Source organism: Ranitomeya imitator, chromosome 5 (assembly GCF_032444005.1).
Source record: "Ranitomeya imitator isolate aRanImi1 chromosome 5, aRanImi1.pri, whole genome shotgun sequence".
NCBI classification, from domain to species: Eukaryota; Metazoa; Chordata; class Amphibia; order Anura; family Dendrobatidae; genus Ranitomeya; species Ranitomeya imitator.
The window spans coordinates 665,527,772-665,552,914 of record NC_091286.1 but is presented as its reverse complement, the minus strand read 5'-3'; the positions used below and the strand labels follow the sequence as shown (position 1 = coordinate 665,552,914).

The 25,143-nt window shown below is 45.0% G+C and overlaps 1 protein-coding gene across 3 annotated transcripts in view; it reads left to right on the top strand.

The window, feature by feature from the left end:
- LOC138638726 (cytochrome P450 2K1-like) overlaps positions 1-23,249 on the top strand; it is a 384,462-nt gene extending 361,213 nt beyond the window's left edge. Inside the window, exon 10 of one of the 3 annotated variants that reach the window (XM_069728255.1) lies at positions 22,446-23,249. In XM_069728255.1, the coding sequence (XP_069584356.1) occupies positions 22,446-22,624 (179 nt within the window). In that variant the 3' untranslated portion in view covers positions 22,625-23,249. The remainder of the gene's footprint in view (positions 1-22,445) is intronic. The other 2 variants (XM_069728256.1, XM_069728257.1) reach the window with 2 other exon arrangements.
- Positions 23,250-25,143: the final 1,894 nt, after the last annotated feature.

Sequence of the window (25,143 nt, the reverse complement as noted above, 5' to 3'; positions counted from 1 at the left end):
CCAATTTGTCCTGAGTACGCTGAGAGCCCATATGTGGGGGTGAACCACCGTTTGGGTGCATGGGAGCGCTCGGAAGGGAAGGAGCGCCATTTGGAATGCAGACTTAGATGGAATGGTCTGCAGGCATCACATTGCATTTGCAGAGACCCTAATGTACCTAAACAGTAGAAACCCCACACAATTGACCCCATATTGGAAACTAGACCCCCCAAGGAACTTATCTAGATGTGTTGTGAGAACTTTGAACCCCAAGTGTTTCACTACAGTTTATAATGCAGAGCCGTGAAAATAAAAAATCTTTTTTTTCCCCCAAAATTATTTTTTAGCCCCCATTTTTGTATTTTCCCAAGGGTAACAGGAGAAATTGGACCCCAAAAGTTGTTGTCCAATTTGTCCTGAGTACGCTGAGAGCCCATATGTGGGGGTGAACCACCGTTTGGGTGCATGGGAGCGCTCGGAAGGGAAGGAGCGCCATTTGGAATGCAGACTTAGATGGAATGGTCTGCAGGCATCACATTGCATTTGCAGAGACCCTAATGTACCTAAACAGTAGAAACCCCACACAAGTGACCCCATATTGGAAACTAGACCCCCCAAGGAACTTATCTAGATGTGTTGTGAGAACTTTGAACCCCAAGTGTTTCACTACAGTTTATAACGCAGAGCCGTGAAAATAAAAAATCTTTTTTTCCCACAAAAATTATATTTTACCCCCCAGTTTTGTATTTTCCCAAGGGTAACAGGAGAAATTGGACCCCAAAAGTTGTTGTCCAATTTGTCCTGAGTACGCCAATACCCCATATGTTGGGGTAAACCCCTGTTTGGGCACATGGGAGGGCTCGGAAGGGAAGGAGCACTGTTTTACTTTTTCAACGCAGAATTGGCTAGAATTGAGATCGGATGCCATGTCGCGTTTGGAGAGCCCCTGATGTGCCTAAACAGTGGAAACCCCCCAATTATAACTGAAACCCTAATCCAAACACACCCCTAACCCTAAACCCAACGGTAACCCTAACCACACCCCTAACCCTGACACACCCCTAACCCTAATCCCAACCCTATTCCCAACCGTAAATGTAATCCAAACCCTAACCCTAACTTTAGCCCCAATACTAACTGTAGCCTTAACCCTAGCCCCAACCCTAAACCTAGCCCTAACCCTAGCCCTAACCCTAGTCCTAACCCTAGCCCTAGCCCTAACCCTAACTCTAACCCTAATGGGATAATAAAAATAAATACATTTTTTTAATTTTTTAATTTTTCCTTAACTAAGGGGGTGATGAAGGGGGGTTTGATTTACTTTTATAGTGTTTTTTTTAGCGGATTTTGATGATTGGCAGCCGTCACACACTGAACGACGCTTTTTATTGCAAAAAATATTTTTTGCATTACCACATTTTGAGAGCTACAATTTTTTCATATTTGGGTCCACAGAGTAATGTGAGGTCTTGTTTTTTGCGGGACGAGTTGACATTTTTATTGTTAACATTTTCGGGCACGTGACATTTTTTGATCACTTTTTATTCCGATTTTTGTGAGGCAGAATGACCAAAAACCAGCTATTCATGAATTTCTTTTGGGGGAGGCGTTTATATCGTTCCGCGTTTGGTAAAATTGATAAAGCAGTTTTATTCTTCGGGTCAGTACGATTACAGCGATACCTCATTTATATAATTTTTTTATGTTTTGGCGCTTTTATACAATAAAAACTATTTTATAGAAAAAATAATTATTTTTGCATCACTTAATTCTGAGGACTATAACTTTTTTATTTTTTTGCTGATGATGCTGTATGGCAGCGCATTTTTTGCGGGACAAGATGATATTTTCAGCGGTATCATGGTTATTTATATCAGTCTTTTTGATCTCGTGTTATTCCACTTTTTGTTTGGAAGTATGAGAATAAAGCATTGTTTTTTTGCCTCGTTTTTGTTTTGTTACGGTGTCCCCTGAAGGGGTTAACTAGTGATATAGTTTTATAGGTGGGGTCGTTACGGACTCGGTGATACTAAATATGTGGACTTTTATTTTTTTTATTATTTAGATAAAAAAATGTATTTATAGGAACAATATTTCAATATTTTTTTTTTTACACTATAACATTGACCCAGGGGGGGCATCATGTTATAGTGTAAGATCGCTGATCTGACACTTTGCTGTGCACTGTGTCAGATCAGCGATCTGACGTGCACTTCTGAAGGCTTCCCGGCGCCTGCTCTGAGCAGGCGCAGTGAAGCCACCTCCCTGCAGGACCCAGATGCTGTGGCCATCTTGGGTCTGGGCCTGCTGCAGGGAGGAGGAGGTAAGAGACCCACAGAGCAACGTGATCACATAGCGTTGCTCCGAGGGTCTCAGGGAAGCATGCAGGGAGCCCCCTCCCTGCGCGATGCTTCCCTATACCGCCGGCACACTGCGATCATGTTTGATCACAGTGTGCTGCGGGTTAATGTGCCGGGGGTGGTCCGTAACCACTCCTGACACATAGAGCCGGATGTCAGCTGTGATAGTCAGCTGACACCCGGCCTCGATCGGCCGCGCTCCCCCCGTGAGCGCGGCCGATCGCGTTTGACGTACTCTCCCGTCGGTGGTCATACGGGCCCACCCCACCTCGATGGGATAGTATGAGATATGTCAGAAAGGGGTTAATCTTATAGCCTGCCACCGATTATCAATCAAGCCATCCAATAATTTAAGAAATTGAGGTACAGAGAGGAACATCAAGTGCATGTATACTAATGCGAGAAGCCTTGCCAACAAAATGGACGAATTAGAGCTAATGTTGTTGGAGCATAATTATGACATGGTGGGGAAATCTGAAACATGGCTGGATGAGAGCCATGACTGGGCTGTTAACTTGCAGGGCTATAGCCTGTTCATAAATGACCGTACAGATAAGCGAGGGGGAGGGGTGTGTCTGTATGTAAAATCGTCCTTAAAACCCATCCTGCGTGATAATATAGGTGAATTTAATGAAAATGTAGAATCCCTGTGGGTGGAGATAAGGGGAGGGGGAAAAATAATAAATTACTGATAGGTAGTGTTGAGCATTCCGATACCGCAAGTATCGGGTATCGGCCGATACTTGCGGAATCGGAATTTCGATACCGAGATCCGATACTTTTGTGGTATCGGGTATCAGTATCGGATCCATAGGGATGTGTAAAATAAAGAATTAAAATAAAAAATATTGATATATTCACCTCTCCGGCGGCCCCTGGACATCACGCTGGTAACCGGCAGGCTTCTTTGTTTAAAATGAGCGCGTTTAGGACCTGCGAATGACGTGGCGGCTTCTGATTGGTCGCGTGCCGCTCATGTGACCGCCACGCGACCAATCAGAAGCCGCGACGTCATTCTCATTCACTAAACTCCTAATTCTAGGAATTTAGGACCTGCGAATGACGTCGCGGCTTCTGATTTGTCGCGTGGCGGTCACATGAGCAGCACGCGACCAATCAGAAGCCGCGACGTCATTCGCAGGTCCTAAACGCGCTCATTTTAAACAAAGAAGCCTGCCGGTTACCAGCGTGATGTCCAGGGGCCGCCGGAGAGGTGAATATATCAATATTTTTTATTTTAATTCTTTATTTTACACATTAATATGGATCCCAGGGCCTGAAGGAGAGTTTCCTCTCCTTCAGACCCTGGGAACCATCAGGATACCTTCCGATACTTGGTGTCCCATTGACTTGTATTGGTATCGGATATCGGTATCGGCGATATCCGATATTTTTCGGGTATCGGCCGATACTATCCGATACCGATACTTTCAAGTATCGGACGGTATCGCTCAACACTACTGATAGGGGTTTGTTATAAATTTCCAAAAAATAATGGAAGCAATGGAGAATACCCTCATAAAGCAAATAGATGAAGCTGCGACTCAAGGAGAAGTCATTATTATGGGGGACTTCAACTACCCTGAAATAGATTGGGGAACAGAAACCTGCAGTTCCAGCAAAAGTAATCGGTTTTTGACAACTATGAGAGACAATTACCTTTCACTAGGGTTGAGCGAAACGGGTCGAAATTTTTCAAAAGTCGCCGACTTTTGGCAAGGTCGGGTTTCATGAAACCCGACCCGACCCCTGTGTGGGGTCGGCCATGAAGTCGGCGATCTTTTGAATCTAGAATCGGAATTCCGATACCGATTCCCGATATGTTTAAGATATCGGGAATTGGTATCGGAATTCAGATTTAAGTGTAAAATAAAGAATTAAAATAAAAAATATCGCAATACTTACCCTCTGACGCGCCCTGGTACTAACTGGGAACCTTCCTTCCTTAGAATCAGCCTTCCAGGACCTTGCGGTGACGTCGCGGTGACGTCGCGGCTTGTGATTGGCCGGGCAGCCGCCCATGTGACCGCTCGCGCGACCAATCACAAGCCGCGACGTCACCGCGACGTCACCGAAGGTCCTGGAAGGGCTGATTCTTAGGAAGGAAGGCTGCCGGAAAGAAGCAGGGCGCGTCCGAGGGTGAGTATATACCTAATAGGAATATACTCACCCTCGGATGCGCCCTGCTTCTTTCCGGCAGCCTTCCTTCCTAAGAATCAGCCCTTCCAGGACCTTCGGTGACGTCGCGGTGACGTCGCGGCTTGTGATTAGTCGCGCGAGCGGTCACATGGGCGGCCGCGCGGCCAATCACAAGCCGCGACGTCACCGCAAGGTCCTGGAAGGCTGATTCTAAGGAAGGAAGGTTCCCGGTTAGTACCAGGGCGCGTCAGAGGGTAAGTATTGCGATATTTTTTATTTTAATTCTTTATTTTACACTAAAATATGGATCGCAGGGCCTGAAGGAGAGTGTCCGCTCCTTCAGACCCTGGGAACCATGGAAACCCAATGCACTGCATTGGGTTTCAGGTTTCGGCCGACCCCGACCCCGACTTTTTTATAGGATCGGCCGATTTCACTCGACCCGACTTTTGAAAAAGTCGGGTTTCGTGAAACCCGACCCGATCCTATAAAAGTAAAGGTCGCTCAACCCTACCTTTCACAACTGGTTCAGGACCCAACAAGAAGGTGGGCACTGCTAGACCTAATATTAACCAACAGGCCAGACCGTATAGCAAATGTAAGGGTTGGGGGTCACTTGGGAAATAGCGATCACAAAATAATAAGTTTTCATGTATCCTTTAAAAAGATGTGTAGTAGAGGGGTTACAAGGACACTAAACTTCAGGAGGGCAAATTTCCAACGGATGAGAGAGGATCTTGGTGCAATTAACTGGGACGATATCCTGAGACACAAAAATACACAAAGAAAGTGGGAGACATTTATTAGCATCCTGGATAGGACCTGTGCACAGTATATACCGTATGGGAATAAACATACTAGAAATAGGAGGAAACCAATATGGCTAAATAGAGCTGTAAGGGGCGCAATAAGTGACAAAAAGAAAGCATTTAGAGAATTAAAGGAAGTAGGTAGTGATGAGGCATTAAATAAATACAGAAAATTAAATAAATTCTGTAAAAAGCAAATCAAGGCAGCAAAGATTTTGGACAGAGAGACTCATTGCCAGAGAGAGTAAAAATAATCCTAAAATATTCTTTAACTACATAAATAGTAAGAAACTAAAAAATGATAGTGTTGGCCCCCTTAAAAATAGTCTGGGTGAAATGGTGGATGAGGATGAGGAAAAAGCCAATATGCTAAATGACTTTTTTTCATCAGTATTTACACAAGAAAATCCCATGGCAGACAAAATGACTAGTGATAAAAATTCCCAATTAAATGTCACCTGCTTAACCCAGCAGGAAGTGCGGTGGCGTCTAAAAATCACTAAAATTGACAAATATCCGGGCCCGGATGGGATACACCCCCGAGTACTGCAGGAATTAAGCACAGTCATTGATAGACCATTATTTTTAATCTTTAAAGACTCCATAATAACAGGGTCTGTACCACAGGACTGGCGTATAGCAAATGTGGTGCCAATATTCAAAAAGGGGACAAAAACTGAACTCGGAAATTATAGGCCAGTAAGCTTAACCTCTACTGTGGGTAAAATCCTGGAGGGCATTCTAAGGGATGCTATACTGGAGTATCTGAAGAGGAATAACCTCATGACCCAGTATCAGCACGGGTTTACTAGGGACCGTTCATGTCAGACTAATTTGATCAGTTTCTATGAAGAGGTAAGTTCCAGGATTGGACCAAGGGAACCCAGTGGATGTAGTGTATATGGACTTTTCAAAAGCTTTTGATACGGTGCCACACGAAAGGTTGATATATAAAATGAGCATAATGAGGATAGGGGAAAATATGTGTAAGTGGGTTGAGAGCTGGCTCAGGGATAGGAAACAAAGGGTGGTTATTAATGGTGCACACTCGGACTGGGTCTCGGTTAGCAGTGGGGTACCACAGGGGTCAGTATTGGGCCCTCTTCTTTTTAACATATTTATTAATGACTTTGTAGGGGGCATTCAGGTGTACAATTTCAATATTTGCAGATGACACTAAACTCTACAGGGTAATCAATACAGAGGAGGACAATTTTATATTACAGGATGATTTATGTAAACTAGAAGCTTGGGCTGATAAATGGCAAATGAGCTTTAATGGGGATAAATGTAAGGTCATGCACTTGGGTAGAAGTAATAAGATGTATATTTATGTGCTTAATTCTAAAACTCTGGGCAAAACCGTCAATGAAAAAGACCTGGGTGTATGGGTGGATGACAAACTCATACTCACTGGCCAGTGTCAGGCAGCTGCTACAAATGCAAATAAAATAATGGGATGCATTAAAAGAGGCATAGATGCTCATGAGGAGAACATAATTTTACCTCTATACAAGTCACTAGTTTGACCACACTTAGAATACTGTGCACAGTTCTGGTCTCCGGTGTATAAGAAAGACATAGCTGAACTAGAGCGGGTGCAGAGAAGAGCGACCAAGGTTATTAGAGGACTGGGGGGTCTGCAATACCAAGATAGGTTATTACACTTGGGGCTATTTAGTTTGGAAAAATGAAGACTAAGGGGTGATCTTATTTTAATGTATAAATATATGAGGGGACAGTACAAAGACCTTTCTGATGATCTTTTTAATCATAGACCTGAAACAGGGACAAGGGGGCATCCTCTGCGTCTGGAGGAAAGAAGGTTTAAGCATAATAACAGACGCGGGTTCTTTACTGTAAGAGCAGTGAGACTATGGAATGCTCTGCCGTATGATGTTGTAATGAGTGATTCATTACTTAAATTTAAGAGGGGACTGGATACCTTTCTGGAAAAGTATAATGTTACAGGGTATATACACTAAATTCCTTGATAGGGCGTTGATCCAGGGAACTAGTCTGATTGCCGTATGTGGAGTCGGGAAGGAATTTTTTTCCCCAATGTGGAGCTTACTCTTTGCCACATGGTTTTTTTTTGCCTTCCTCTGGATCAACATGTTAGGGCATGTTAGGTTAGGCTATGGTTTGAACTAGATGGACTTATAGTCTTCCTTCAACCTTAATAACTATGTAACTATGTAACTATTTAAAGCCCTACCTCATTATTCACTCATCTAATTAATCAGCAGCTAAGCAGGCATAACGGAGTAATGGGGCGCCTCGGGTATATATTCAGGTGAGCAGTTGGTAATGGGGACAGCCCTGACGAAGAGAGGAGATACCTCTCAAAACGCATTGGTTATTTCCCTAACCGAGCCTCCGTCCTCGCTCATCTGTGATGTCACATTTTAGCTCCGCCCACCTCGCACGCCGCATCCCAGCATTGCTCACGCACCTCCTGTGTACTCCAAAGGCTCCCTACCATACCGCTTCATGCGCTAAGCACTCCTCCTATCCGGCAGCAGTTCCCGAGGACCGCACTCCGGCTCGGTAACATTGACCCGCTCGATTGACCCACGCACGTTAAATCACCCTTAGCAAGCGAGTACTAGCACATTTTAAGACATATTTTCAGTTGTTTCACACTTTTTTGTTAAGTACAGTTAGGGCCAGAAATATTTGGACAGTGACACAAGTTTTGTTATTTTAGCTGTTTACAATAACATGTTCAGAAATACAATTATATATATAATATGGGCTGAAAGTGCACACTCCCAGCTGCAATATGATAGTTTCCACATCCAAATCGGAGAAAGGGTTTAGGAATCATTGCTCTGTAATGCATAGCGTCCTCTTTTTCAAGAGACCAAAAGTAATTGGACAATGGACTCTAAGGGCTGCAATTAACTCTGAAGGCGTCTCCCTCGTTAACCTGTAATCAATGAAGTAGTTAAAAGGTCAGGGGTGGATTCCAGGTGTGTGGTTTTGCATTTGGAAGCTGTTGCTGTGAGCAGACAACATGCGGTCAAAGGAACTCTCAATTGAGGTGAAGCAGAACATCCTGAGGCTGAAAAAAAAGAAAAAATCCATCAGAGAGATAGCAGACATGCTTGGAGTAGCAAAATCAACAGTTGGGTACATTCTGAGAAAAAAGGAATTGACTGGTGAGCTTGGGAACTCAAAAAGGCCTGGGCGTCCACGGATGACAACAGTGGTGGATGATCGCCGCATACTTAATTTGGTGAAGAAGAACCCGTTCACAACATTAACTGAAGTCCAGAACACTCTCAGTGAAGTAGGTGTATCTGTCTCTAAGTCAACAGTAAAGAGAAGACTCCATGACAGTAAATACAAAGGGTTCACATCTAGATGCAAACCATTCATCAATACCAAAAATAGACAGGCCAGAGTTAAATTTGCAGAAAAACACCTCAAGAAGCCAGCTCAGTTCTGGAAAAGTATTCTATGGACAGATGAGACAAAGATCAACCTGTACCAGAATGATGGGAAGAAAAAAGTTTGGAGAAGAAAGGGAACGGCACATGATCCAAGGCACACCACATCCTCTGTAAAACATGGTGGAGGCAACGTGATGGCATGGGCATGCATGGCTTTCAATGGCACTGGGTCACTTGTGTTTATTGATGACATAAGAGCAGACAAGAGTAGCCGGATGAATTCTGAAGTGTACCGGGATATACTTTGAGCCCAGATTCAGCCAAATGCTGCAAAGTTGATTGGACGGCGCTTCATAGTACAGATGGACAATGACCCCAAGCATACAGCCAAAGCTACCCAGGAGTTCATGAGTGCCAAAAAGTGGAACATTCTGCAATGGCCAAGTCAATCTCCAGATCTAAACCCAATTGAGCATGCATTTCACTTGCTCAAATCCAGACTTAAGATGGAAAGACCCACAAACAAGCAAGACCTGAAGGCTGCGGCTGTAAAGGCCTGGCAAAGCATTAAGAAGGAGGAAACCCAGCGTTTGGTGATGTCCATGGGTTCCAGACTTAAGGCAGTGATTGCCTCCAAAGGATTTGCAACAAAATATTGAAAATAAAAATATTTTGTTTGGGTTATGTTTATTTGTCCAATTACTTTTGACCTCCTAAAATGTGGAGTGTTTGTAAAGAAATGTGTACAATTCCTACATTTTCTATCAGATATTTTTGTTCAACCCTTCAAATTAAACGTTACAATCTGCACTTGAATTCTATTGTAGAGGTTTCATTTCAAATCCAATGTGGTGGCATGCAGAGCCCAACTCGCGAAAATTGTGTCACTGTCCAAATATTTCTGGCCCTAACTGTATATAATTCCACATGTGTTAATTCATAGTTTTGATGCCGTCAGTGTGAATTTGCAATTTTCATAGTCATGAAAATACAGAGAAATCTTTAAATGAGAAGGTGTGTCCAAACTTTTGCTCTGCACTGTACATATGTCTCTACTGTTGTATGACATAATCCCACAATGCACTTAAGTGGTCATAAAGGAGGCATATCATCTCTATGGAGTGGATACTTAAGCCCCCATATTTCACCCACATCTTACCTGGATTTTTTGGAGTGGTATATATGAAGACAGCGCGTCTGTTGCTTGCGACCAACGTTGCTATAGATGTGAGCTAGATATATAATATAAGGCAGGTTATCCATTGTCAAAAATAATGTTCATATTGAAGAGTGCGGCGGGAGCCTTCTCTTCCTTGTTTTTTACCTGTGTTTTGTGGTTCGCGTGTCTGCGGTGTGCGTTCTCCGCCACTGTGGATGAACGCTGTGCACGGTAGGTGATTCCGGGTTAAGTCCCGGTAAGCCCTACGTCACGTGTTGGAGCCGTGTCATTGTAGTCATGTGATCGTGTGTGCATGCCCAGTGGATATCTACGTTTATTTGCTTGTAATACAAGGAAGAATGGCATATTCCTGGTGTAATGGGGCATAGAAGATATCTTTGGTGGGATAAACACACACACAACACAGAAGCAACATGGAAGGAAAAAATGAACATTTAAAGGGAACCTGTCACCTGAATTTGGCGGGACAGGTTTTGGGTCATATGGGTGGAGTTTTCGGGTGTTTGATTCACCCTTTCCTTACCCGCTGGCTGCATGCTGGCTGCAATATTGGATTGAAGTTCATTCTCTGTCCTCCATAGTACATGCCTGCGCAAGGCAAGATTACCCTGCGCAGGCGTGTACCACGGAGGACAGAGAATGAACTTCAATCCAATATTGCAGCCAGCATGCAGCCAGCAGATAAGGAAAGGGTGAATCAAACACCCGAAAACTCCACCAATTCAGGTGACAGGTTCCCTTTAACGTTTTAGTCACAAAAATGATCTTTTAGCAACAATTTTTTTATTTTCCCAAAAGTAAAAAGAGAAACTGGACACCAAAAGTTATTGTACAATTTGTCCAGAGTACGCCGATACCCCATATGTGGGGGGGAACTACTGTTTGGGCGCACGACAGGGCTCGGAAGGGAAGGATTGCCATTTGAATTTTTCAATGAAAAATTGGCTCCAATCTTTAGCGGACACTATGTCGCTTTTGGAGAGCCCTGTGTGCCTAAACATTGGAGCTCCCCCACAAGTGACCCCATTTTGGAAACTAGACCTCCTATGGAACTAACCTAGATGTGCGGTGACCACTTTAAACCCCCAAGTGCTTCACAGAAGTTTATAACGCAGAGACGTGAAAGTAAAAAATCATTTTTCTTTCCTCAAAAATTATTTTTTAGCCCGTAATTTTTTATTTTTACAAGAGTAACAGGAGAAATTGGACCCCAAAATTTGTTGTCCAGTTTGTCCTGAGTACGCTGATACCCCATATGTGGGGGGGAACCACTGTTTGGGCACACGTCGGGGCTCAGAAGGGAAGTAGTGACATTTTGGAATGCAGACTTTGATGGAATGGTCTGCGGGCATCATGTTACGTTTGCAGAGCCACTGATGTGCCTAAACAGTAGAAACCCTCCATAAGTGACCCCATTTTGAAAACTAGACCGCCCAAGGAACTTATCTACATATGTGGTGAGCACTTTGAACCCTCAAGTGCTTCACAGAAGTTTATAACGCAGAGCCGTGAAAATAAAAAAAATAATTTTTCATTCCTCAAAAATGATGTTTTAGCAAGCAGTTTTTTATTTTCACAAGGGTAGCAGGAGAAATTGGACCCCAATAGTTGTTGCCCAGTTTGTCCCGAGTATGCTGGTACCCCATATGTGGGGGTAAACCACTGTTTTGGTACACGTCGGGGCTCAGAAGGGAGGGAGCACCATTTGACTTTTTGAATGCAAGATTGGTTGAAATCAATGGTGGCGCCATGTTGCGTTTGGAGACCCCTGATGTACCTAAACAGTGGAAACCCCTCAATTCTAACTCCAACACTAACCCCAACACACCCCTTACCCTAATCTCAACTCTAGCCATAACCCTAACCACAGCCCTAACCCCAACACACCCCTAACCCTAATCCCAACCCTAACCATAATCCTAACCCTAATCCAAACCCTAACCCCAACACACCCCTAACCATAACCCTAACCGCAAGCCTAATCTTAACCCCATTTCCAACCCTAGCCCTAATTCCAACCCTAACTCTAATAAAACAAGAAAAAAGCAGCAACACTCCACTTATTGGTGGAAAAACAACCTTAGTCCTTTATTACATAATAAAGATCATGGACAAGGTATTACGGGTAAAACAAGTGCAGGTTATGCAGGCAAATGAAGCAGGACGACGGCCGTTTCACGCAATATGCACTTCTACGGGTCTAGATACAGAGAATCGTAAGTCAGTTCTTTTAAATACACACATGTGATCACATTTGCATACAATTAAAAATCATGAAAAACACATGCGGTGATGTCAGCATAACATACAACAAGAATGTGCAATTAAAAAACTGTTCCTCAGAACAGTATAATCCAGAATGAGCGGAGCACAGGACGGAGGGGAGCGGAACATAAATCGGAGGGCTGGGGGGGGCGATCGGTGGCGGTGGGAGGGAGGGGGCTACACCAGTGTTTCCAGCCATGGCCGATGATATTGCAGCGTCTGCCATGGCTGGATTGTAATATTTCACCAGTTTTTTAGGTGAAATATTACAAATCGCTCTGATTGGCAGTTTCAATTTCAACAGCCAATCAGAGCAATTGTAGCCCCGGGGGGGTGAAGCCACCCCCCCTGGGCTAAACTACCACTCCCCTGTCCCTGCAGATCGGGTGAAATTGGAGTTAACCCTTTCACCCGATCTGCAGGGATGCGATCTTTCCATGACGCCACATAGGCATCATGGGTCGGATTGGCACCGACTTTCATGACGCCTACGTGGCGTCAAAGGTCGGGAAGGGGTTAACATGGGGGCGCATGGACATGTGTTGTCTTGCGTTTTGTGATGCATGCGTCATTTTTGGCGCAAGCCTCAGGGTGCAGAGGACGCAGCATGTTGCATTTTTTTTGCGTCCAAAATCAAGCCAAAAATGGACGCATGCATCACAAAACATTGCGTTTTTGCATGCGTTTTGCAGATGTGAACGTAGCCTTACTGTGCACTTGGTCACTGCTGCCTTTCCAGGCTCTGTCTTTGTAGCGAGCACTGATCAGCAGCGAGCAGGTGTTTCAGGAACTAAGTCCTGCTTTTCCCAAACTGAGCATACCCACAGGATTACCACCCATTGGGGGTCAGGGGTTAAATGCTCCGGTCCTGTAGCAGCTCCTATTGGACCACTAGGAAGGTCGGTGAGAGCTACAGCTATAAAAGGTTTGCATGGCCGCCCGGCCGTGCGCTAGTGTAAACTTGATAACGTGTGTGTGTAGATGAATGTCTGTCGATGGATGAAAGCTCCTTAATCATTCCCATTCCTTGTGTTGATGACTGCTCGCGAATGGTAGAGGCTACCTAGCACCCGACAGTGCTACCTGCACACTTAGCACACATTAAAGCGTCTATTCGCAGTGTTCGCCTATACGGCACCGTGCGCAATTAGTGCGCTTTCCTGTCAGCTGGTCAGTGTAGGGTGGGAATTCCCGCTTGGACTCAGCATCTAACTCAGGGCGTTCTCCAGCATGGGCTCAAAAGCCACCGAGGGTCAGAGCGAGTCCAATCACCAGTTTAGTAGGGGTGATTCATAGGGATCCCACGAGTGTCTTTCAACTGCACCCTGTGACTAATAACATGGTGCAGCATATTTATAGCAACTCTGTGAAGCAACAGAGTTCACTTTGGTTCACACTGAGTGAGGTCTAACCCACGTGTGAGCAAGCGTCAATCTGCCATTACTCAGCAGCAGATGTCATCTCTGCACGGTAGACCCCGGACTGCGAACGCACCTCATATTCTCTAATATTATTATTTGGTGCGTTCCACCAGTCCTAACATTATAATAGCACCAGGGTCTGGCTAATAATGACGGACGAACAGCGACTGCAGCGGTACATCCAGCAGCTGGAGGGCAGGTTGGCAGCTCTCGAGCGTGCAACCTCAGCTGTGGATGTTACCGCAGTAGCTGTGCAGGCTGCTAGCATGGCTGCAGCAAGTTTGTCCACTGCCACCCCTGTTCCGACCTAATCCTGCCTCCCACTGCCAGATAAATACAGCAAAGACCAAAAGTTTGGACACACCTTCTCATTTAAAAATGTTTCTGTATTTTCATGACTATAAAAATTGTACATTAACACTGGAGGCATCAAAACTATGAATTAACACATGTGGAATTATATACTTAACAAAAAAGTGTGAAACAACTGAAATTATGTCTTATATTCTAGGTTCTTCAAAGTACCCACCTTTTGCTTTGATGACTGCTTTGCACACTCTTGGCATTCTCTTGATGAGCTTCAAGAGGTAGTCACTGGGAATGGTCTTCCAACAATCTTGAAGGAGTTCCCAGAGATGCTTAGCACTTGTTGACCCTTTTGCCTTCACTCTGCGGTCCAGCTCACCCCAAACCATCTCGATTGGGGTCAGGTCTGGTGACTGTGGAGGCCAGGTCATCTGGCGTAGCACCCCATCACTCTCCTTCTTGGTCAAATAGCCCTTACAGAGCCTGGAGGTGTGTTTGAGGTCATTGTCCTGTTGAAAAATAAATGATGGTCCAACTAAACACAAACCGGATGGAATAGCATGCCGCTGCAAGATGCTGTGGTAGCCATGCTGGTTCAGTATGCCTTCAATTTTGAATATATCCCAAATAGTGTCACCAGAAAAGCATCATCACACCATCACACCTCCTCCTCCATGCTTCACAGTGGGAACCAGGTATGTAGAGTCAATCCGTTCACCTTTTCTGCGTTGCACAAAGACACGGTGGTTGGAATCAAAGATCTCAAATTTGGACTCAAAAGACCAAAGCACAGATTTCCACTGGTCTAATGTCCATTCCTTGTGTTCTTTAGCCCAAACAAGTCTCTTTTGCTTGTTGCCTGTCCTTAACAGTGGTTTCCTAGCAGCTATTTTACCATGAAGGCCTGCTGCACAAAGTCTCCTCTTAACAGTTGTTGTAGAGATCTGTCTGCTGCTAGAACTCTGTGTGGCGTTGACCTGGTTTCTAATCTGAGCTGCTTTTATCCTGCGATTTCTGAGACTGGTGACTCGGATAAACTTATCCTCAGAAGCAGAGGTGACTCTTGGTCTTCCTTTCCTGGGGCAGTCCTCATGTGAGCCAGTTTCTTTGTAGCGCTTGATGGGTTTTGCCATTGCACTTGGGGACACTTTCAAAGTTTGCCCAATTTTTTGGACTGACTGACCTTCATTTCTTAAAGTAATGATGGCTACTCGTTTTTCTTTACTTAGCTGCTTTTTTCTTGCCATAATACAAATTCTAACAGTCTATTCAGTAAGACTATCAGCTGTTTATCCACCAGACTTCTGCAAAACACAACTGATGGTCCCAACCCCATTTATAAGTCAAGAAATCCCACTTATTAAACCTGTCAGGGCACACCTGTGAAGTGAAAACCATTCCCGGTGACTACCTCTTGAAGCTCATCAAGAGAATGCCAAGAGTGTGCAAAGCAGTCATCAAAGCAAAAAGGTGGCTACTTTGAAGAACCTAGAATATAAGACATAATTTCAGTTGTTTAACACTTTTTTGCTAAGTATTTAATTCCACATGTTCTGATTCATAGCTTTGATGCCTTAAGTGTGAATGTACAATTTTCATAGTCATGGAAATACAGAAAAATCTTTAAATGAGGTGTGTCCAAACTTTTGGTCTGTACTGTACTCTGGTGATAGCAAGTCATGTAGGGGATTCGTGAGCCAGTACGCTATACACCTCGGCTGCACGTTTTCCCACAGAGCGGGCAAAGGTGGGATTCATTATATCCCTCCTGTCGGACAGAGCGTTGGAGTGGGCTACGCCGCTGTAGCAGCACGATGATAATGTGGTGCAGAGTGCTCCGCTGTTGGCATTGACTCAGGGCTCTTCCATGGTCAGCCATTTTGCCGACCACTTCCGAACTTTAGCATCTGAGCTGGAGTGGCCAGATAAAGCCCTCATCCCTGTATTTTGGAGGGGGCTGGCTGACCATGTGAAGGACGCTTTGGCCACCAGGGAGATTCCTGCCACACTGGAGGAGCTAATAGCTGTATCTACTTGCATAGATCTTCATTTTAACAAAAGAAGGTTGGAGCGAGCCTAGTGTAGGCAAAGGTTTCGGCTGGCTCCCACTTTCGCCAAACCTCTGGAATCTCCAGTTCAGGCATCCGAGTCACATGAGGCCATGGAAGTGTCACGAGTGGGATCAAAGTCCCTGACCACTCGTGCATTCAAGGTCTGTCATGTTTGCCGGCAGTCAGAACATCTTGCTTCCAGATGTTCCAATTGGTCGGGAAAACGTCAGCGTCTAGTGGTTGTAGGAGGAGGTATATTAGACATAGTGACATTTTACTCCAAACTGTCCTTCAAGGGGACAATTACCATAGGCCCATGCACTCTTACGGTAGAGCTTTGCGTGGATTCTGAGGCGGAGGGCAATTTTATGTCATCTGCCTTTGCTTAGTGACACGCAAAACCCTTGGTGATGCTCTCCAAACCTGTGACCGTACGAGTGGTAAATGGATCGACACTGCCCTCACAGATGACACATCAAACCATCCCATTTACGTTATCCTTATCTCCATCTCATCAGTAGATTATCTCCCTGCTAGTCATTCCCGAGGGAATTGATGTGGTCATGTTGGGGATACCATGGCTACCCTACCACTCCCGTCATCTAGAATGGTCCGGAGGGAGAATTCTGAGATGGAGTGAATCTTCTGAGGGTAGATGTCTGAGGGAATGCGTTCAGGTTGCTACAACAGAAGAACCCGCAGATCTTTACTCTCTCCCCCAGCACTATTGGCCATATGCAGACGTGTTTTCCAAGAGGGCTGCGGAGACCCTTCCGCCTCACCGCTCCTATGACTGTCCTATTGACCTCTTGCCTGGTGCTGAGCCTCCCTGGGGTTGAGTCTATCCATTATCTCTCCCGGAGATGGAGGCAATGTCTCAGTACATTAAGGAGAATCTATCAAGAGGATTCATTAGCTAGTCAGTGTCACCTGCAGGGGCGGGGTTCTTCTTTGTACATAAGAAGAACGGAGAACTACGTCCATGCATAGATTACAGGGGTCTTAACTCAATCACCGTTAAGAATAAATACCCTCTGCCCCTAATATCTGAGCTCTTCAATAGGTTGCAGGGAGGGAGGGTATTTACTAAGCTTGATCTGTGGGGTGCTTACAACCTGATTCGCATGCATGAGGGGGACGAATGGAAGACGGCTTTTAACACCAGGCATGGGCACTATGAACACTTGGTAATGCCCTTTGGGCTTGGAATGCCCCAACTGTTTTCCAAGACTTTGTAAAAGATATCTTTCAGGATATGCTCTCCACATCGGTTGCAGTCTATCTGGAAGATATTCTCATCTACTCTCCAGATATAGACTCCCACCGGAGAGATGTTTGCAAAGTCTTCAACCTCCTATTAGAAAACTCCCTCTAGGCCAAGTTGGAGAAATGTGTGTTTGAGCAGGAGTCTTTGCCTTTCCTGGGCTATATCATCTCTGCCCAATGATTGGCTATGGATCCTGCCAAGCTACAGGCTGTGATGGTCTGGCAGGAACTCCATTCTCTCAAAATGGTGCAGCTCTTTATGAAGTTCATCAACTATTATCACCAGTTCATTCGCCACTTCTCAACTTTCGTAACTCCCCTGGTTGCCCTCACCAAGAAGGGAGCTAATCCCAAATTGTGGTCGGAGGAGGTCTTCAAGGTCTTCCTCTCCATCAAGTCACACTTCGCTGGCGCTCCCTCTTTACATCGCCCCGATGTAGATAAACCATTTATAATGGAGGTGGATACCTCATCTGTCGGTGCTGGAGCAGTCCTCTTCCAGAACGATGCTCAAGGTCGGAAGCATCCTTGCTTCTTCTTCGCCAAGACCTTCACACCGGCGGAGAGGAATTATTCCATTGGGGACAGGGAGCTGCTAGCCATGAAGTTGGCCTTTTCGGAGTGGAGACATCTTCTGGAGGGGGCTTGCTACCCCTTTGAAGTATACACCGCCCACAAAAATTTTGTGTATTTACAAACATCCCAGCGACTAAACTCTCGCCAGGCCAGATGGTCCCTGTTCTTCTCCCGGTTCCACTTTACCCTTCATTTTCTGTCCAGGGAGAAGAACTCTCAGGCCGACGCTCCCTTTCGCTCCTTTGTGTCATCAGAGGAGGAGGAGCATCCGCTTATCGTCCCTTCAGAGAGCCTGAGAACTGTGGCTACAGTTTCGCTAAAGTCTGTGCCCCAAGGCAAGACTTTTGTACCATGTAACTCGCGACCGGAGGTTCTCTCTTGGGCTCACTCATCCAGAGTGGGATGACATTTTGGGACCAAAAGGACATTTGAGCTTCTGGCAAGGGCGCATATGGCCCGTGACTATCGGGGACTATATTCGGCGTGTGTCTCCTTCGCCCAGAATCTGTCTCCTCGGCAACGGCCTGCTGGGTTACTTTGCTGGTGGCAGACAGGCCCTGGGAGATGGTCGGGATGGACTTCGTGGTGGACTTACCCAAGTCTCATAGCTGCACTGTTATCTGGGTAGTCACCGATCATTTTTCTAAAATGGTGCACTTGGTGCTGCTTCCATGGTTACCTTCTGCATGGCTCTTGGCGGTGCTGTTCATTAAACATGTGTTGTGCCTACAGGGCATGCCAGACAAAATTGTCAGTGACCGGGTTCCCAAGTTTGCGTCTCACTTCTGGAGAGAGCTCTGTCGTTTAATCAACATTGAGCTGAATCTCTCTTCTGCATACCACCCTGAGACGAATGGGTTGGTAGAGAGGACCAATCAGACTCTGGTCGCATGCCTGCAACATTTTGTCTCCGCCAGGCAGGAAGACTGGGCATCCTTGCTACCATGGGCTGAGTTTGCATTGAACAACGCCGTATCCGACTCCACCGGGCAGACCCCATTCCTCCTTAACTACGGCCAGCATCCGCGTGTCCTTGTGCCCACCCCATCCATCGATTCTAGGGTGGCAGACTGGGCGGTGGAGGCACGCGACATTTGGGACCACACACCGGATGCCATCCGGGCCTCCAAGGAGAGAATGAGGGTTTCTGCCGATGCACATTGGCGCCCTGCTCCAACCTTTGCTACTGGTGACTTAGTGTGGCTCTCTGCCCGTAACATCAGGCTGCGAGTTGAGACCACTAAGTTTGCTCCTCGCTACATAGGCCCCTTCAAGATCCTGGAACAAGTCATCCCTGTGGTCTATCGGTTGGCCCTTCCTCCACGCCTAGGTATCACCGACACTTTTTATGTGTCCTTCCTAAAACCTGTTCACATGTCCCAGTTTTCCAAATCATCTGCCGAGACATAGGGCTTGTCCACGCACGATTACGAGGTGAATGCTACTATGGGGTGTAAGGTGGTACATGGCAAAAAATTCTATTTGGTGGATTGGAACTGTCATGGCTCAGAGGACAGGACCTAGGAGCCTGTTGAGCACATTCAGGCTCCGCTGCTCATTGCGGCCTTTGAGCGTAGCGAGGCCCAGGGACTGGGGAGCCCTAGGATTGGGGTAATGTTAGGAGTCGACTTCCAGGCGCTGCACAGGGGGAATCTCAAACCATGTCCGCTACGGTCTCCAATTCTCCTCCAGCTGCAGTGGGGCCTGCTCAGCGGAGACGTTGGTCCCAGCATCTGGCTCAAGCTGATACTGTGCGCTTGGTTACTGCTGCCTTTCCAGGCTCTGCCTTAGTAGCGAGCACTGATCAGCAGCAAGCTGGCGTTTCAGGTCCTGCTTTTCCCATACTGAGCATGCCCACAGGACAACCTCCCATTGGAAGTTGGGGGTCACACGCTCAGGTCCTGTAGCAGCTCCTATTGGACCACTAGGAAGGTCCTTGAGAGCTACAGCTATAAAAGGTTCACATGGCCGCGCGGCCATGCGCTAGTATAAACTTGATAACATGTGTGTGTAGATGAATGTCTGTTGATGGATGAAAGCTCCTTAATCATTCCCATTCCTTGTGTTGATGACTGCTCATGAATGGTGGAAGCGACCCAGCGCCCGACAGTGCTACCTGCACACTTAGCGCACGTTATAGTGTCGATTTGCAGTCCCCGCCTGTATGGCACCGTGTGCAATTTGTGCGCTTTCCTGATAGCCGGTCAGTGTAGGGTGGGAATTCCTGCTTGTACTCAGCATCTGACTCAGGACATCCTCAGGCGCAGGCTCAAAAGCCACCGAGGGTCAGAGCGAGTCCAATCACCAGTTTAGTGGGGGTGATTCATAAGGATGCCAATAGCGTCTTTCAGATGCACCCTGTGACTGCTAACAGGGTGCAGGGTATTTATAGCGACTCTTGTGAAGCAACAGAGTTCGCTTCCATTCACACTGGTTGAGGTCTAACCCACGTGTGAGCAAGCATCCTTCTGCCATTACCCAGCAGCAGGTGTAATCTCTGCATGGTGGACTCCGGACTGCGAACGCACCTCATATTCCCTAATATTATTATTTGGTGCGTTCCGCAAGTCCTAACATCCTGTTTTGACCTCTTCTGTTTGGGTTGATCTGCTCCAAAACTTGGAACCTGAGCTGTACTATATTGTGACCTTTCTCGTGGAAATGGTGTGCAAGGGGAAGGTGACCTTTTTTACCTCTGATATTAGATTTATGCTGAAATATTCTATCCATTATCACCTGTGTTGTTTCCCCTATGTAAGCTAGGCCACATGGACACTTAATTAGATAAACCACATATGTGGATTCACATGTAAAGAATACTTTTATAGGGATCCCCTGTCCTGTTTGAGGGTGGAAAATATCTGATCTTCATGTCAGTGCGTGCTCCAATCAGTAGTCTATCTGTAGCTCTCATCCTCTTCTCATGTGTGATGGATGTATATAGACTGTTTACATCCCAGGTGGTAAGCTGTGAAGAGGGGGAAAGGGGGCCCAATGAATTTATTAGTCTTATAAACTCATTGGTATTGAAGAAAAGATTTGGTTTGTTTAACCAATGGTGTTAAAATCTTTTTAAAATCAACACCATGGCAAGTAGTGACAAGAGTCCGTTGAAGACACTATTGGGCACCCCGTTGGTTTATGGAGCTTCTTATCTATTTTAGGTAAAACATAAAATATTGGTGTAAAGGGATCTTATTTTATACAGAATCCTCTTAGTTTTTTGTCAATGGTACACACTTGTGTGTGGTAATTCAGGATTGGTTTGATCTTATTGGCTAATGAATTTATAGGGTTATGTGGAATAATCCTATAGAGCTTTGTGTCATTAAGTTGTCTGTAAACTACTTCTAAATAGTCTGTTCTGTGCATTACCACTGTCTCCCAGTTTTATGATTAGGGATTTGCCACAAGATAATTTATCCAGATTTAACCTCTCTGGTATTGTTAGGTTCATCTGGTAATGGAGTTTCCCCTGGCTAACATCCCGGATGAAAATATTGACATCCCTCTCCACCAGGGAAACAGAAGTTTCTACTGGTGGATTATCTTTTGGGGGCATGTATGAACTATGTGCTCACAGTCCCAATCCTTTAAATTCAAGTAAGGCTGGAGTGTCTCGACCTACTAGTTGTGTAATGGTTGCCTTCTTGGAGAAATGGACCCGCAGCCGGAGGTTTCGAAAGAACCTCTGCAGGTCCATGCTGAGTTTAAAAAAAAAATTACTTTCTATGCTGGGAAAAAGGATAACTCCTTCAGAAGTAATGTTAGTTGATGGGTGTCTAGGTTTTTTGAAGAAACATTGATGACCATTGAGAGCTGCCTGTCACAACTCCCAGGTATTACTGCTGTGGGGAGAGCTGCGCACCGCAGCAATGGAGCTGAGAGCAGAGCGGCGGAAAACTCACCAGGTAGCAAACAGGATCTTAACCACGTGACAGGGAAGGAGGTGGTCAAGGGCAGCGTCAGACGCCGGAGTGCAGAGGAGATGATATACACTGGAGCATAGTAAAAAATACCAAGATCAAAACCAGGAGATAATGAAGTAACCAATGGGTAGGCAGAGGGATAGTCAGAAAGGGAGCCAAAGTTTCGGAAAACCAGCAGAACAAACAAGCAGAGTAAGGCATGGAGAGCAAAGCAAGTAAATGCAAACTGAGCACACACTCAAGGGGTCAGACACGCAAACTAAACAAAAGTATAGCTGACAGGGAATCCTAGTCTGGAGTGTGTATAAATACCCCTCCCAGATCCAAAAGGAGGCTAGCAATATTAATCCTGAGAGAGCAGGACATGAACCATGTCCTATACCATGACACTGCCTACCTGGGATCTGGTCGCCTTGTGGCTCTTGGTGCTCCAGTCGGCACTGGCTCATCTTCCTCTTGACCGGTCCAGTGGCGGACTGAAAACGATCAATAGCAACATTGTTGTCTGGATGCAAAATAAATGGAACTTTCTTTTTTCACAAATTGAGTGCCAAATTTAAAACTAGTATTTGTAAACCCTAGACAGCCTACTTGAGCACCAATAACCATTTATTATAAGAGTGCCGTGTTTTTTTTTACATTACTTCTCAAAAAGGAATAGACAACTTACAATTTGCAGCCTATTTTGAATTGATATAATATCTTTTGCTTTAGCCATGGAACAATATAAACTTTTTATCCTTTTCCACATATTCCATTCCTGTAGGTAAGAGAAGTTGCGCTGGAGAAAGCTTGGCTAAAATGGAGCTGTACCTGTTCTTCACGAGACTGCTGCAGAACTTCACGTTTAAGGCTCCTCCTGGGGCGACACTAGACCTGACTCCTGCGGTTGGACTCACAGCCAGTCCAATGCCCTATAAGATGTGTGCTATTCCTCGTGTGTGAATACTTTGTCACCTACATTGAAAAACCTTAAAATGTTCTCCTGTGAAAACAAGTTATCATCAATCCACAGATTAAGTGAAAAATATTAATTGGGGGGCTCCAGCCACTGGGAACCACAAATCACAGCAGAGCGGGGCATTGAAGCTAAAGTAATTGTTGTAATAAAGAAATAAGCAACATCATTGATATAATTTTAAAGATCTGTGGAAAAAAGCACTGTATTTTAAATGGAAATAAAATGTACTTATAGCCACCTGATGATTTTGTATACAGTAAGTTTCAGAAATGATTCTAACTATCATTTTACATACTTGTATCTGATGCTTGCGAATTATCATAATTTTTCTAAAATGCAACATTCTTACTGCTGTTCCAAACGCCTTCTGTCAGTGATTTTATAGAAACACAAATTGTAGTTCACATATTCACGTTCTTCATCTATATGTGTTGTCTGGTGTTATATATTTACCGGACTGAATTTATTTATATTTTAACAACAAAGGTCATAATTTTCATCATTTTCATGGACGGTGTTTTGATTATTAATTTTCAAATGTATTCCTGCCTTTTTGTCTAAATCTCAAAATAAAAATTGTGTGCTTGATCATTAGAATTAACTCAATTTAAAGAGCATACCTGAACATTATACTGACTGATTTTCAATACTTTTCTCCAGGGCTGGACTGGGACAAAAAAGCAGCCCTGCCACACAAACCCCTCCAGCCCACAAACTATAAATAACACTCCCCCCACACCCGATCAGTGGATTTTGCTAAACTTTGTCGTGCCCTTCAAAACTCTTCTTAAAGGAGTTATTTCAAGAGCCACATGTGAATGGTGCCACGGTGCGCATGATCGACCACAGGTCCATTTACATGGTGCTGTTTAGAGCTCCAGTTCTCAGGATCATGGGGGTCTCAGCGGTCAGACCCCAGCGATTGGAAAGTTACCAGGATTGGGGTTTACTTGGGATAATCCATTTAAATGGGTTTTCCAATATTTTATTATTTTCCCATAGAAAAACTGAAAATAATAAATAAGTATTGACCTTCCCAAAGACCAATGTCACCTCTCCGAGAACAGATCAGGACAGGAGATGCAGTACTAAGCAGTGTATATATACAGGACAGGAGAAGTGGCGAACTCAGTCGAGGGGTTCAAGAGAGGCCTGGATGTCTTCCTGGAGCAGAACAATATTGTATCATACAATTATTAGGTTCTGTAGAAGGACGTAGATCTGGGGATTTATTATGATGGAATATAGGCTGAACTGGATGGACAAATGTCTTTTTTCGGCCTTACTAACTATGTTACTATGTTACTATATACAGGACAGGAGGAGTGGTACTGTGCAGGGTATATATACAGGACAGGAGGAGTGGTACAATGCAGTGTATATATACAGGACAGGAGAAGTGGTACTGTGCAGTGTATATATACAGGACAGTAGGAGTGGTACTGTGCAGTGTATATATACAGGACAGGAGGAGTGGTACTGTGCAGTGTATATATACAGGACAAGAGAAGTGGTACTGTGCAGTGTATATATACAGGACAGGAGGAGTGGTACTGTGCAGTGTATATATACAGGACAAGAGAAGTGGTACTGTGCAGTGTATATATACAGGACAGGAGGAGTGGTACTGTGCAGTGTATATACAGGACAGGAGGAGTGGTACTGTGCAGTGTATATATACAGGACAAGAGAAGTGGTACTGTGCAGTGTATATATACAGGAGGAGTGGTACTGTGTAGTGTATATATACAGGACAGGACGAGTGGTACTGTGCAGTGTGTATATACAGGACAGGAGGAGTGGTACTGTGCAGTGTAACATAGTAACATAGTAACATAGTTACATAGTTAGTAAGGCCGAAAAAAGACATTTGTCCATCCAGTTCAGCCTATATTCCATCATAATAAATCCCCAGATCTACGTCCTTTTACAGAACCTAATAATTGTATGATACAATATTGTTCTGCTCCAGGAAGACATCCAGGCCTCTCTTGAACCCCTCGACTGAGTTTGCCATCACCACCTCCTCAGGCAAGCAATTCCAGATTCTCACTGCCCTAACAGTAAAGAATCCTCTTCTATGTTGGTGGAAAAACCTTCTCTCCTCCAGACGCAAAGAATGCCCCCTTGTGCCCGTCACCTTCCTTGGTATAAACAGATCCTCAGCGAGATATTTGTATTGTCCCCTTATATACTTATACATGGTTATTAGATCGCCCCTCAGTCGTCTTTTTTCTAGACTAAATAATCCTAATTTCGCTAATCTATCTGGGTATTGTAGTTCTCCCATCCCCTTTATTAATTTTGTTGCCCTCCTTTGTACTCTCTCTAGTTCCATTATATCCTTCCTGAGCACCGGTGCCCAAAACTGGACACAGTACTCCATGTGCGGTCTAACTAGGGATTTGTACAGAGGCAGTATAATGCTCTCATCATGTGTATCCAGACCTCTTTTAATGCACCCCATGATCCTGTTTGCCTTGGCAGCTGCTGCCTGGCACTG